The 14118-nt window shown below is 47.0% G+C and overlaps 1 protein-coding gene across 10 annotated transcripts in view; it reads right to left on the bottom strand.

The window, feature by feature from the left end:
- Positions 1 to 2735: 2735 nt before the first annotated feature.
- The window catches only part of CBFA2T3 (CBFA2/RUNX1 partner transcriptional co-repressor 3), a 79750-nt gene continuing 68367 nt past the window's right edge, over positions 2736 to 14118 (bottom strand). For 6 of the 10 annotated variants that reach the window (XM_083456475.1, XM_083456477.1, XM_083456481.1 and 3 more), the window contains 3 exons: positions 14044 to 14112; positions 13472 to 13662; positions 2736 to 13194 (listed from right to left, as the gene is read on the bottom strand). In XM_083456475.1, the coding sequence (XP_083312601.1) occupies positions 12874 to 13194; positions 13472 to 13662; positions 14044 to 14112 (581 nt within the window). In that variant the 3' untranslated portion in view covers positions 2736 to 12873. The remainder of the gene's footprint in view (positions 13195 to 13471; positions 13663 to 14043; positions 14113 to 14118) is intronic. The other 4 variants (XM_083456482.1, XM_083456478.1, XM_083456479.1 and 1 more) reach the window with 1 other exon arrangement.

Here is a 14118-nt window from a genome sequence, read left to right as displayed (position 1 = left end):
GGGAAGGTTCCCATCTAGCAGAAGGGAAACGCTGATCCTCAGCCTCTTCTGCCTTGTGGGATATCATCAGGAGAAGAAACGGCTAAGGAGTAAATGCTACACAAATCCAGAAATCCCTAAGGCAGTTAGATGGCACCTTGTACACCTCTTTCTGGCAGCTCCTGCAGCCAAGCTGGTACCAAACATATTGTTCTGCTTTCCTTTGTCCACATCAGTGAGGCCAAGATGTGAGTCTTGTTGTCTGGGCAGCCCAGCACCTCCATACACACTGCTCAGGCTTGTGCCCCAGGGAGGTCACTTTGGTACTGCTAACGCAGTGGTTTGACTTCACCCCCAGAGGTGCACTCCATTTCTTCTTGAGACACACGCACGCCAACAAATTGTTCTGGGGCTGATGGGAGTTGTTCTCCCAAACATCTGGAAAGCACCTGTTTGGAGTTCCCTGGAACTCATGGGTAATTCAACGAAACTGTTTGGCTGGAAATTCAGGGCAAATGGAAGTATTTCTTCACACAGTGCATAATTCATTCAAGGAGCTCTTTCTGCCAAGAGATGTGGCAATAGCCACTGGCTTACATGGCTTTAAAAGGGAATTAGACCAACTCTTTGAGGAGAAGGCGATCAGTGGCTATTTAGCATGGTTATATGAAACCTCTGTGTACAGTGGCAGTTTATCTCTAAGTAGCAGATGCTGGTGAGCACTGTGGGAGAGGGCTTTTTCTCTAATGTAACCTCCTTCTGAGCTTCCTAGAGGTGTTAGGTTGCCTGCTGTGAGATACTAACTGAAGCAGACCTTTAGGTTTCACCCAGCAGGGCTCTCTATGTTTATAGTCTAACTCCCCCCCCCCTTTTAAAATAATTCAGGGATCTCCAATTATTGTTCATGCTGCAGAGAACAACATCTGGAGAGTAGCAGGTTCCCCATCCCTGTACAAACTCATGGAGGAAAAGTGATCTATCAGCAATTATTAGCCATGATAGCTCAGTGGAACCTCCACAGCCCGGGGTAGTATACATCTGATTACCAGTTGCTGGCAGTATCAACAGGATGCTTGCTTAGATGGGTCTTTGGCATGTGCCAGCAGGCTCCTTTTGTCTTTATGCAGGCCAACAGGCTATTCTCAAAGAATGGATGGAAGGAAGGCTTGAATTATTTTTCTACATTTTGGTTTCAAGACTGTCAATAATATTAGCATGCAGGCTTGAGTTAAGGCCTGTTAAAGCCTAAAACAGCAGCAATAGCTACAGAAATGAACTTCATTGTAATAACTCTGTAAATGATTAATTAAGATGAATACCAACAAATACCAACTTCTCCCCATTTTCTCTTTTGAATTCTTGCACATTCATTGGCACCTGGAACCTGGAGTTACTGGAGCCTGGGTTCCAGCTGGAGTGCCAAAGTTCCTCTGGTTCTTGTATTTATACAAATCTGACTACTTCCTTATTGGTTGGTTGGTTGATTATATTTCTATCCCACCTTTCCTCCAAGAACCTATAGGCAGTGAACACAGTTCTTCCCATCCCCATTTTATCGTCACCTTGCAAGGTAGGTTAGGCTGAAAGAGGTGATTGGCCCCAGGTCACCCAGTGAGCGTCATGCCGCTGAGTGGGATTTGAACCCAAATTTCTCAGGTTCATTTTGTTTTTTTAAATTTTTTGGCAGAGCCGCTCTGGGAACAGTAGAAGGCCTAGCAGCTCGAAAGCATACCAGTGCAAGTAGATAATTAAGTATTGCTGTGGCGGGAAGGTAAACGGCGTTTCCATGTGCTCTGGCACTTGTCATAGTGTCATGTTGCGCCAGAAGCAGTTTAGTCATGACCCGGAAAGCTGTGGACAAAAGTCAGCTTCCTTGGCCTGAAAAGCGAGATGAGTGCTGAACCCCAGTTGCCTTGGACTGGACTTAACCATCCGGGGGTCCTTTACCTTTTTACCCTTTATTAAGGGTGGGGCCACTCTGGCTTGTGACCCAGTCTTGGCCTAATATGGCCTTTCCTCCCAAGATCACATCCACCTGTCGATCAGCTGACATCACTTGGGAATTCTGCATTGGCTGTGCAGGTCACTTCCCTGCAGGGAACTGGTGCGGGCAGCCAATACATTCAGCTGATAAATAGGGGGTTAAATCCTGTTTGGTTTAAATTAAATTAAATCCTGCTCAATTCGGAAAAAATCAATGCAAACCCTTTCCTGAATCAGTAAGGGATTTGCACTGAACTCCCTGCTAAAATGAAGGGGGGAACCCTTTGTTCCAGCAGCGCCTTGCTTCCTGTGCAGTGTTTTGAAGTCCCAACATCTGGACTTCAAAGCACCAAATCACCTGTGACATCAAACTTGCCAAAAAAGATCTGGCCTATGCAGCCAAAAAGGTCACTCCATCCTCTAACTACTACACTAAGCAGGCTCTCACTTGCCGTATTTTTTGCTCTATAAGACAAATTTTTCCCTCCTAAAAAGTAAGAGGAAATGTGTGTGCGTCTTAGGGAGTGAATGCAGGCTGCACAGCTATCCCAGAAGCCAGAACAGCAAGAGGGATTGCTGCTTTCATTGTGCAGCGATCCCTCTTGCTGTTCTGGCTTCTGAGATTCAGAATTTTTTTCCCCTTGTTTTCCTCCTCCAAAAACTAGGTGCGTCTTGTGGTCTGGTGCGTCTTACAGAGCGAAAAATACGGTACTTAACGTGGCAGAAGGAAAAAGCCCCCCCCCCCTCCAAAAAAACCCCCAGACCCAGTTGGGTGATATTAAATTTTGTTTATTACACGGATACAGAGTTAAGAACAGACGTAACCTGAATCATAATGTTTACATCTTTCACAGGTCAAACATACAGTACATTTAGAGAAAGCAGGAAACAGCGAGGGAGTCGGGGACAGCATGCCGAAACAAGAACAGAAAAACAACCTTCCTATCACATTGTTATTTCTCTGGAATGGCCACAGAAACCCACAAACACCAGGGGAAGATGATCGGGGGGTGGGGTGGCGGGAGTTGGGGTGGGGAGTTAGGGTTTTATTTCCTAAAATTTTTGTTTTGTTTTAAATTTCTATTAATTCTCCTCTCTTTAAAACCTCTTTGCAAACACCCACACACACGCGCACCCATGCCCGTCTGTACAAAGCCACGTCCTCCCCTCCCTCCTCTTCACAACACCCTCGGATTCAAGTATTGCACGGTTCTAAATGTGACACACGCTTCCCAAACACCCTGAGAATGGTGCTTTCCTCAGCCTGGCGGCTGCAGGGCTCACATGCAATGCCACCGGTCCGTTTTGTTTCTTAGTCTTTTGGCTGAGCCGCTCCAGGAACAGCAGAAGGCCCAAGAACGAGCCACTTCTGGTCCAGATGCTGCATCCCTTCTGGCCAAGAAAGGAGCCAGCCTCAGGACATACGCCAGCGAAAAGAATCAAGGAAAGGAGTCCTTTGGTTCCCCCAGAATTGCTTTGATTAGGTCATATCCACAAGATTTTGGTTGGCCTAATAAAGGTATTGCCCTAATATGGACTGTGTGTGTGTGTGTGTGTGTGTGTGTGTGTGTATGTATATGTATATATATATATTTCTTTCTCAAAGCCAACAAGGCCACCTTAACTTTATTTATTTTTTAAAAAAGAAATAAGCAAAGGCTGGCCAAGGTTGTGTATGCATTCTAGAAGGATTTGAACCAAGTTCTCCTCCATAACCACTCCTGAGCCTGGTATTATTATTATTTTTTGGCTATAGAACTGTTAGAGCTGGAACAGTTCTCAGAATTTTGCCCATCTAATAATGAGGTTGAACAGAAAGTCTTTAAAGCTAGATTGGCCTTGCGTTTATCTTTCTGCGGGGCTTCTCTGTACCTCCGTTTCCCCTCTCCTCCCATTTGCTTCTAACTCTCAGAGCAAAGGCTTTCCCCCAAGAAACCGAGGACCAGTGATAATGATGATGATGATGACACCTTTATGTCTTAATGTGCGCTGAAAACATACCATGGGAAGAGCATCTGTTTCCAAGGCAATGTGGGTGACCTCAGGTCCTCCTTTCAGAGTCTGACCCCAAAAGGACCCTCGCTCAACACACTCAGAATACATCCTCCGGTTCCCACATATTTTCACACAAATTAAAACATGGGGGGGATGGGACTCATCTTTTCAAAATATCCACCTGCATGATACAATTACTTGGGGGGGGGGGGGATCACATATACCACCATGCATATTGCTTGTCTCCTGCCTGTTTATACTGCAGATGAGGGGGCAAATTCGCAGTCTGAGCATTCGTATGGCAAACTGCATGGGAGGCGGGTGCTGTCGGTGGGAGGTGCTGAACATCTCATCACACCATCTCTTGGCAAGCAGAAGTAGAGAGGGTCATCAGTGGCAAATGAAGCACCACTGTTTGTCAATGGACCCGATTTAGGAACATAGGAAGCTGCCTTAGACAAAGACCACTAGTCCATCTAGCTCAGTATTGTTCACAGTGCCTGGCAATGGCTCTCCAGGGTTTCGGGCAGGTGTCCTTCCCTGTCTGACCTGGAGATGCTAGGGATTGAACCCGGGATCTTTGACATATAAAGCATGTGCTCTGTGACTGAGCTATGGCCCTTCCCCATGTTGGTTGCTAGGGATGATGAAGCCTGCACACACACAAGAGACATTTGGTGCTTCATTTCATGATGACCCTGGGACTGTATGTACAGAGCAGGTTGTTGCTGTTCTGGAACAGATGGATGGGACAGGAAATGAGACTTGAGAGGAATCCAAAGTGATTATAGTCGGTGACCCTGGAGAAATAGTTTTTTGTTCCCCAGGTGGTCAGGCCTTCAAAATTTTGGAAGTATCAGGGAAGGGAGGGAGGGACCAAAGTAGATTTTATAAGAATCAGCACCCAACCAAAGAGTGTGACCTCAAAAGACACCTGACATTTTGGTCAAAGGAAAATTGGACTATCAACCCCCAATGCAAGAAGTTAAGAAGGATGATTAGTTGGCCATGTTTCAAGACAAGTTGCCTCTTTTCCATGGACCTTTGGTGCCTTCAACTGGCAAGACAAAAGAATGGTTCCCTGTGTCCATGTTCAGCCCATTTCTCAAAGGTCACGAAAGGCACTGTGAGCCACAGTGTGAGTCACAGTATAATTCTGCATGTCTCAAGCCATTAACAAAATCAAACTGTAAAATGGTTGTGTGAATTGGATGCAGCCTGTCCAAAAGGTCATGTCTGACATAGACATCCAGCAGGTCAACACTGCCGTTCGACCAACTTTGGTTGGGAACAACTTAAAGCATGCTGAAGGGGTTGAATTTGGAAGAATACCACAATGTAACTGAAATTAAAGGGAGGGCCTCTTAGAGAAAGCATCTTCACAAGGGATGCTAAGGATGGACCTGAAGTTTCCCATGGTTGTAAACTTTCCTTTCTGTTAAAAAATGTCTCTCTTCTACTTTCTACCTGGATTTACTTCTGGGCAAAGCATGCATAGGATTGGACTGTTAGCTTCATTTGTGTGAACACCCAAAGACTACTGGGAGAACATTTCAATGAAAGAAACCATTTCAGCTTGTTTTTCACCAATAAGTCACCCTCCACCCACTTTTTTAAACCAATGGGCAAGTTTGGGCCAATGGACTTGAGGATGCTTCACAGACATTCAAGGCCATGCTCTCATAAAGACAGAGGTTGGGCTGCTCTGGCTTCCCACTCCTGTAAGTTACAAAGCCATCACACCAGTTAGTCCAAGTCTTAATGATCTTCCTCTTTGCTTCTCTCCCTAACTTTGTCAGAAAACCATTGACAGATGCTGGCAACCTCCTCACCTCTCACCTGGGAGACCCATGGTCACATACCCATAATTAGAACCATGTGCTCTGTCTTAAATGACTTTGAAATAATTGCCACCTCCTGGCACCTTATTCAGTCTAATCAGAGTTAAGGGTATGACAGGGCGATTAAAAGGAATTAAGGAGTGTTCAGAAGAGCTTGGCTGCTGGATCAGGCCAGTGACTCATCTAGCCCAGCATCCTGTTCTCACAGTGGCCAATCAGATGCCCCTGTGGAAAATCTGCAAGCAGGACCTGAGTGCAACTCCACTCTCCTCACCTGTGGTTTCCAGCAACTGACATTCAGAGGCCCTCTGCCTCCAACAGTGGACTGTGTTACTATAGATCAGCAAATTGACAAAGGAGTAGCTTGGAGAAAACCAAACCTGAGTGCAGAACCACCTGAAGTGGCTGTGCCTCCATCCATCGTCACCAAACAGCTTTTTTATGAAAGGTCTAAAGGTTCTAACGTAGGGTTCATCCACACTTCCTCTTGTCCCACTGCTTTTCCCTGAGGAAAACCACTCTTTTAGCATTCACTTGGAGCAAACAGCAATTTGGGCTTTCCCCCGATTGATGTTTACTCTGATTTCGTGCTAAAGAGCAGGTTTTATCTAGGAAAGGAGTGGGACAAGGGGAAAACCGCTTGGAGCCATGTTTTCTAGGCACAGGACAAGTGGAAGTGTAGACAACCCCTTAGGGTGCTACCAGAGGAGGACTTAATTTGCAAACAAGTCATGGAGATATTGCAAACCAGGTCAGCGGCAGCAGACTTTATAGCTTACTGAATTTCCCCCAGAAAGGTCAAATCTGGAAGCAACTTGAAGAGGAGACAGATCACAAGACAACCCAGTTTTAGTGGGGTGGGGAGAGTGGCTCCTTCCCTCCTGGAATATCCACCTTCTCCAAGTCTCTTGCACCTTCCGGCAGGGCAGGTGCCACAGTTTAAGAAATACTGTCTTAGCTCCATGCTTTGCAAAAACTGGACCACCCCTTCAGCTTTACAGAGGCGACACAAGTGAGGCCATGAACAGAAGCTGTCACAACATATGTCTCTAGGAATGCTAGTGCCATCATGCAGCCTGCCCACTTTACTTAGAACAAATGGCTGTGAAGTTCTCAGTATTGGAGAGTTCTCCCTGTCTGAGGCTATTATTAAACCCGCCCAGCTGCTTTGTGCTCTGGAGGGAATACCACTTTTGCAGTTGGCAGGTAGGAAGTGGAATCTGAAAACAAGCAGGATGCGAAGGGCAGACACATTCACGAAGTAGAAGGCCTCCTTGCCTGATGCAGTTTGGAACAGGAAATCTCACAGAAAAATGACTTGGAAAGCAAGCCACCCCCCACCCCGCAACAAAGTAAGGAAGCACCCCCCCATTGAACAATTAGCAATGTAAACAAAGCCCTTATTTGACAACAGAAACACTTGCATTGGTTTCAATCATGGAAGATCAAAAGCCCCACCTCTGCCCCTTCTTTTATAGCTGCCTCCTGCTTTTTGCTTGTTTCTTGTTGCCCACACGGGGGGGGGGGGGGCAGGCATCATTTTGGAAGCCATTGGGATGGGGGTAGAGAGGAAAACATGCATACACCGGAATACCATACTTTAAAGCTATCAGATTTGGGACAACTGTTTGAGGCTCTGATGGAGGCAATCTCTCCCTCATTTAGGATTTGGTTTGAATGTAAGCTTATTCCATTCCTTATCCATTGGTATATTGTTAAATTCCTAAAGGATTTCTTCTGTCTGTGGTTTCCCAGCCAGTCAGAGGTAGCATTACGAGGTCCAGAGATGCAGAGCAGACGAGAAAAATGGCCTGCGCAGACAGAAACGCCGGACGTGACCCCCGTAATCATGAGATGAAGTTTTGGCAAACTAAGGGATGAGCCAGTGAGCATATCTGAAAACACTCCATTTATATATTACCTCTTTGCATGAGAAAAACAAATAAACAATATACACATATAGTGCAGAGAAACAAGCAGGACACCCTTACAGCAAGAGGCGGAAATTCAGATCCATTTTGTTGTCTGTCTGCTTCTAAACAACCCCAACTGGAGGAAGGCAGGCAGGTAAAGCAAGGCCCTATGAACCACCATGCTGCCGCTTCACTGCCTTGTGGCAACAGTGGAGGACTGCAGTTGCAAAGGGGAAGATCTCACAGGTTGGAGAAGATACCTATCTCACTCAAAACTAGCCTGCTGACTTGGGCTGATGGGAATTGTAGTCCAAAACAACTGGAGGCCCTCTGGTTGGGGAAGGCTGGGGAAATTTAAAAAAATCGCCTTGTGAACAAGGCTGCAAGGGAGGAAAGAAGCAGTTGCAAGGGGAATTTGGATTTTCTCTCATTCAGAGGCCTTTGGCTGCATTTACAGCAATCCCACAGATGCATACCTGGAAGTAAGTTTGAACTCAACGGGATTTACTTCTAGGTAGACATGTATAGAGTTGCACTTTAAAATACCAAGACTGCACAAACAATTTCCAAGCAAGGGCTCCAGACTGGTTCATACACCAGAGGTAGCAGGCCCAGCTGTTTTGCAGTAGACAGCTACCAACAACCAGCTTGTACATTCTTTCCTGCTTTCACTGCCTCACATCAGCTGTCTCACATCGATAAAAGCCTCTCCTGCCAAGACCCTGAGCAAAACGCACCGGATCAATGACATGTTGGCCTACTGTAGCTGCAGAGGAGACCTTTGGGTGTAAAAACAGAAAAACACTTCCAGCGATAGTTTTACAGGCACAGCTACGGTCACAGGCGGTGTATGCAGCTAACACAAATGGGGCAGCTCAGCCCAGATGACAGAAGGAACTGGATAGCATGCTGCATATGGGACAGAAGAGATTTTGGGAGGAGGTTCCTGCCCACCAGGTAAAGCAATGCTGTACTACTGGTTTTGCACGCATGGAGATGGAGTAAACGCAATAGTCCATCTACCCCAGACCTGTTGTTCTGAGTGGCAACAATTCTCCAGGATCACAGGAAAGTACTGTCTCAACACCCAAAATCTTTGTAAATGGAGATACTGACAGGACCCTCAGCATGCAGATCTACTGCAAGCTTCTTCCCCTCTCTTGGTTTTTGGAGAGCGCAAAGAAGCTCTCCAGATAGCAGGAGTTACTTTGAAGATGGAGTGGCAGAAACTAAACATTCCATCACATATTAAACAATTGCCCATTCCATTTCCCCACCCCAAGGCAGCTACTTCTGACTCCGTAGGCTACTGACTGCAGCAGAGAGCTGTTGGCCACAAACTGGAATGCAGGCCAGGAGGCCAGAAATTTGGTTGCACAAGAGAATCATCTCATCAAGGAGATCAGTTTGCACTCTTCTCTTGCCTGCCCCTTGCAATGAAATGCAATGAGACCCTTGTATTCCATGGCACAAGATAAAACTAGGGTGGCCCAGTGGCTCACTTTTAGAATAGTGCCTGGCAGCTGGATCAGGCCAATGGCCCATCTAGTCCAGCATCTTGTTCTTACAGTGGCCAACCAGATACCCCAATGGAAAGCCTGCAAGCAGCACCTAAGCAAAAGAGCCCTCTCCCTTCCTGTGGCTTCAGATTATAATCCTCAGTTTGATGGTGGACTTGATTTGGAAAGCTATCTGGGCCAAGTTTGGTTTAAAGATAAAAGAACCCCAAGAAGGGAGAGCAGAGAGCCATCCAGGCCACCTGCCTACAGTCTTCGGCCATTGTGGTGAGATGAATGGCATCTCTATTTAACTCCTAAGAAATACTTCAAAATTGGCACCTACACGTGAATTGGCATATACTCTCCCCTTTGCAAATCTGTGTCATCTTGGATGCTGTACCAGTGGCCACTCTAGAGCAAGCCTTACATGGTTTCATAAATGAGAACAGGACCTCACTTTTGCCCTGGGCCTTCTGTGCTTTTAAAGGAGAAGCCCCAGCCAGAGCTCCCCTGTTGGGACCATGCCACACCTTGCAGATCTGTCTTCAAGAGGCTGAAGCACCACCAGTAGAATGGCTGTGCCTTTAGAAGGTTGTCTCGTGGAGCCAACATTGAACAAATAGCAACTGGCTATAATAAATCCCTCCAACATGCAGGGACACATGAATGATCAGCTCTCGCCTTCCTCCTCCCTCGTCTATTTTTTTGTAATGACCTAGAACCAAGGAAGGGAATCCTGAAATTGTCAAATCATGGATCTGCTACGTAGAAAAGTGGAAAGGGATTGAGAAAGGAGAGAACGAGTGGAGGTTTGTAGAACTTAGTATCTTCCCTTCTCATTTCAGCTGTAGTGGAGCCTGGTCCATTGGGGCAGGGGTGGCACCGCCCCTCCAACCTCAGTCTGCTGCCACCTACCTGCCTGCCTTATTTACCACCAGTCCAGTTGGGTGCACTGCCTGCCAGTGTCCTCCTCCTCCTCCTTAGGCTCAGTACTGCCCTTGCTCAACAAAGCAAGGAGGATGGGAACAAAGCTAGAATGAGTTGACTCCGCCTAACATTGGCTCTGGCGCCATCTACAGTTGGGCCTCCTGTCTTCTGCCCTACCAGCTCCAATGGCCACTGATTCCAGGCATGCCTTTTTCCTAGGGTTTGGGGGGGGGGGGAAGAGATGGAAGATGACGTAGGTGATACAAAAGTGGGATGGAGGGAGGGACCCAGAGGGAGAGGGAGAGAGAGTGGTCAAGGGGAATATGGGTGAGGCAGCTAAAAAAAGGAAGAAGGAAGTAGCTGATATAGCCTCTCTAGGCCACTGTTCAATTGTCCACAGTGCTGCCATATGCCGAGACCTGGCCCTTAATTTCAAAATCCCTCCTTTGGAAAAAAGAAAAGCACAAAGTATTCTGTGAATTCCAGAAAACTACACCTCCTAATGACCACGTAAGTTTGTCTTTCTTTGAAAACCTATTTCCCAACTGTTAGCATACTTTTAGTGGTTTGTCTGTGTGTTTTTTAAATTATTTGGCAAAAAGTCTCATTATTATTATTATTATTATTATTCATTATTAGTATTTTTGGACCTCTGCAAATACTATATACATTCACATTAAAGGTACAACGTTTCTGCCCTGAGCCCATGGCTGGGCAGCCTCCGTGAGGGTCCCCCGCCCTCCGTCCCTACAGCCGTGCCATTTCCCCCCATATTGCACTACCGTCCTCAGCGCTTTGTACAACGATGCATGAAATGTGACAAATCGACATTGTCTCCTCCTCCTCCTCCTCCATCATATCTAAGGACAAGCATCTGTTGGTTTCCTCCCAGAAATAATTGTAAACCTAGTGGGAATGGAAGACGAAAAGAGGCCTGAGGTGGGGTGGGGAGAGCCAAAACATACCAAGAAAAAGGGGGTAAGGGAAAAAGAAAAGAAGGGGGGGGGGCAAAGATGTTTTTTGTCACAGGACATTTGAAAGATGAGACATGTACACACACACACACATAACGAGAAGCCAAGGGGTATCTACAGGCCATGGACGTAAGGAGGGAAAATGAAATACTTCCTTCGATTCTCGTGGGTGTTTGGAAGAAGTCAGGATGACAAAACTGCAAAAAGAGACCGCCTGGAGTTTGGGAGGTTACGGAGAGCAGAGAGAGGTAGTGGAGGAAGGGTAGAAGCTCCAGGCGGAAAGCCCTGGGTACAGTTATTTTCTGCTCAATAACAGGCAGAAGACAATCACAGGTTTTTCTGGAACAGTGCTCTCTCTCTCTCTGGAACAGGGTGGTGGGTGTGTAGGTGGCTGTTTATAACTCTTTTTTAAAAAAACAAAAAAGCTCTTTGAGAGAAAAAAAATGCAACAGATTTATAATCCACCAAGGGAGGAGGGGCTTCCAAGAGTCACTTCTGCCTCTCGCACACACACACACACGCAAACACACACTCTCCGCACACGCACAAAGTGGTGGATTTAATATAATTTTTTTTGCTTTTTTTCTTTTTTTGCTTTATTCTATGAAAATTTCTTTCGATCCCACAGTTGCACGTCTAAGTCCTCCTTCAAAGGGTATACATCGGAACGGTGAAGGTCCAAGTGCATGAAAGCCCCCTCCTCCCACCCCCAACTGCCCACCCCCCCGCCCACCCCATCCAAGAACGCAAGGAGTTGAAATGAAACCCAGCAGGAAGTGCTGTCGGTCAGAACGGCGCAGTTGGCTCTCCGGACCTGCGATGATGCGCATGACTCCTCGGTTCGCAAAAAAACCGCAAAAATAAATAAGAAGCCCCCCCAAAAAACGAGGAGAAAGAGGGAAAAGAAGAAGAAACCAACCAACCGAAAAAGAAAAAGAAAGAAACTTTGGCAGTGGAAAAAAAGTTTGGATTTTTTTTTTTTCTGTTTTTGGATTTCCTTTGGAGCAGAGGTGAATCTGGTATCTTCTTGGCTAGCTAGCAAGGTAGTTTACAGGTAAGCTTCCTTCACTTGGTTTTTGTTGGGTTCTTTTTGGATTTTATCTTTTCTTTTCTGTTTTACTTAAAGCCAAAGAGTTTGATGATTTTTTATTGTTTATTTATTTTTATTTTTTTTACAAAAAAGAAAAAAAAATCTTGCTTTTTGTAACTGAAATCCTTTCTCTTTTCTTTTCTCATTTTTCCATTTCCCCACCTTCTCCCTCTTCTCCTTTTCAGGGAAGGGGTGGTTTTGTTTTTTTGTTTTTTTTCCAGTTCCTTCATTTCCTCGAACACATCTCCAGCAGAAGGAGGGGCAGAAGCACCTTTTCAGTTCCCTTCTCCCGCCCGCCCCTTCCAAGTCAAGATGCACGACGCTTGCAGACAAATTCCTCATCCAAAAAAAAAAAGAAGTAATAATCATAATAATAAATTTCCCCAAATCATATCTGTAAGAAGAAGAATTAAAAGCAAAAAAACCAAAAACTGACGAGTGAACGGAGAAGGTTGGTATTTGCCTTAACTCCACTTAAAGCCCAGGTTTGAGGATTCGTGAGGATTTCGTGTGAGAGATAGAGGTCGTTTTGGAGGTCAAATACGTGTCAGGTAGCTGAGGGTTTGCATTGAATGCAGTTTTTTTTTGTTTTTGTTTTCATTTGGAGAGAAGTGGTAGCAGCAGTGACAGTTGTTGGTCGGCTCCCCGGTTCCCTTTCCCCTTCCGCCCGCCTTAGCGGGACGCCGTGTCCAGAGGAGCCGGCGTGGCCGGCGTGCCGGAACGCGAGGCGGCGGCCGAGCCGGAATCGCTGGGGCTTCCCGCCACGGCTACGCTGGTGATGGAGGTACTCACAGCCACCACGTCTGGCTGAGCCGACGCTACGCCCAGCCCCGAAGAGGCTGCCCCGGCAGAGGCCGGGAGGCCTTGGAGAGTCTGCCCACACACGTGGTGATGCTTCTCCCAATCTTTGTGCTGGCAGAAGGAGCCGCAGTAGCGCGCCGTGTTGCATCCGCTGCAGGTCTCGCTTGCCTTGCGCCCGCAGTTCCAACAGCTCTGCAGGAGAAGGCGAAAGCACACAGATCAGCGCGGACCGAAAGACAAGCGCGGGGCTAAGGGGCTCTCTATACTCTCTTCACCGGGGCCACCGAGCGAACGGGCAGTCTCTCCCTCTGGCTGCATTCGCACTGGGCTTTGGCTCAGGTCCAGATGGAGCTCAACGTCATACATTTAAGGAACGGAAAGTTAGGGGGGGAAGAAAAAAGGACCGTCCTCACTGTTTCCAGCCCACTACTCTGGTGCCAATATCCACGTTGGGAGAGGGTGTCACTACCTCACTGGAGTCCTCCTGCTGGTTAATGACGGTCAGCGCATCCTCGGAGGCCTGGCGCTTGGCTTCTGCCAGGGCTCGCTCCATCTTGGCTCGCTCCGTCGTGATCAGCTCGTGGGCTTTCCTCTCCGCGTCGGACACGGCCTTCTGGAGCTCGGACATGGCCTGCCGCTTCACCTCGTTCACAGCTTCTTCTGAAAGGAAGAGCACAGGGCAAGGCGGGAGTCATGTAGGGGGCGCTAAGCAAGGGGCAGCACACTCAATCTGCAGCCCAGGAACTCCAATGCTGGCGGGCAGCTTGCCGCTCTTCCTTAGGTTTAAATGGGACTCAGACTGGACAGGCCTTCAAACAGACGGCCGTCCTCTGCAAATTAGGACACTTGGCCATCCTGAGGGGTCTGTAACTGAATGTGTCTTTGCATTTAACTTCCAAGATTGTGTAAATACTAGGGGAAATGACCAGGATCACAGTAGGGATCTAGGAACTGATGGATTCGATGATTTCTGCCTCCAGCTATGTAGTGCAGGAGTTAGTTTTGTTCTTAAACTATTTCCTCATTTCCCAAAAAACTCACCAGCTTTCCTCCAGATTTCCTCCGGCATGTAGCCAGACAGGGGCCTGGATACAAACTCGCGGTGAGCATCTGGGA

The sequence above is a fragment of the Podarcis tiliguerta genome (assembly GCF_965153285.1).
Source record: "Podarcis tiliguerta genome assembly, chromosome: 8".
In the NCBI taxonomy this organism is placed as follows: Eukaryota; Metazoa; Chordata; class Lepidosauria; order Squamata; family Lacertidae; genus Podarcis; species Podarcis tiliguerta.
This window is presented reverse-complemented; position numbering and strand designations above follow the sequence as displayed.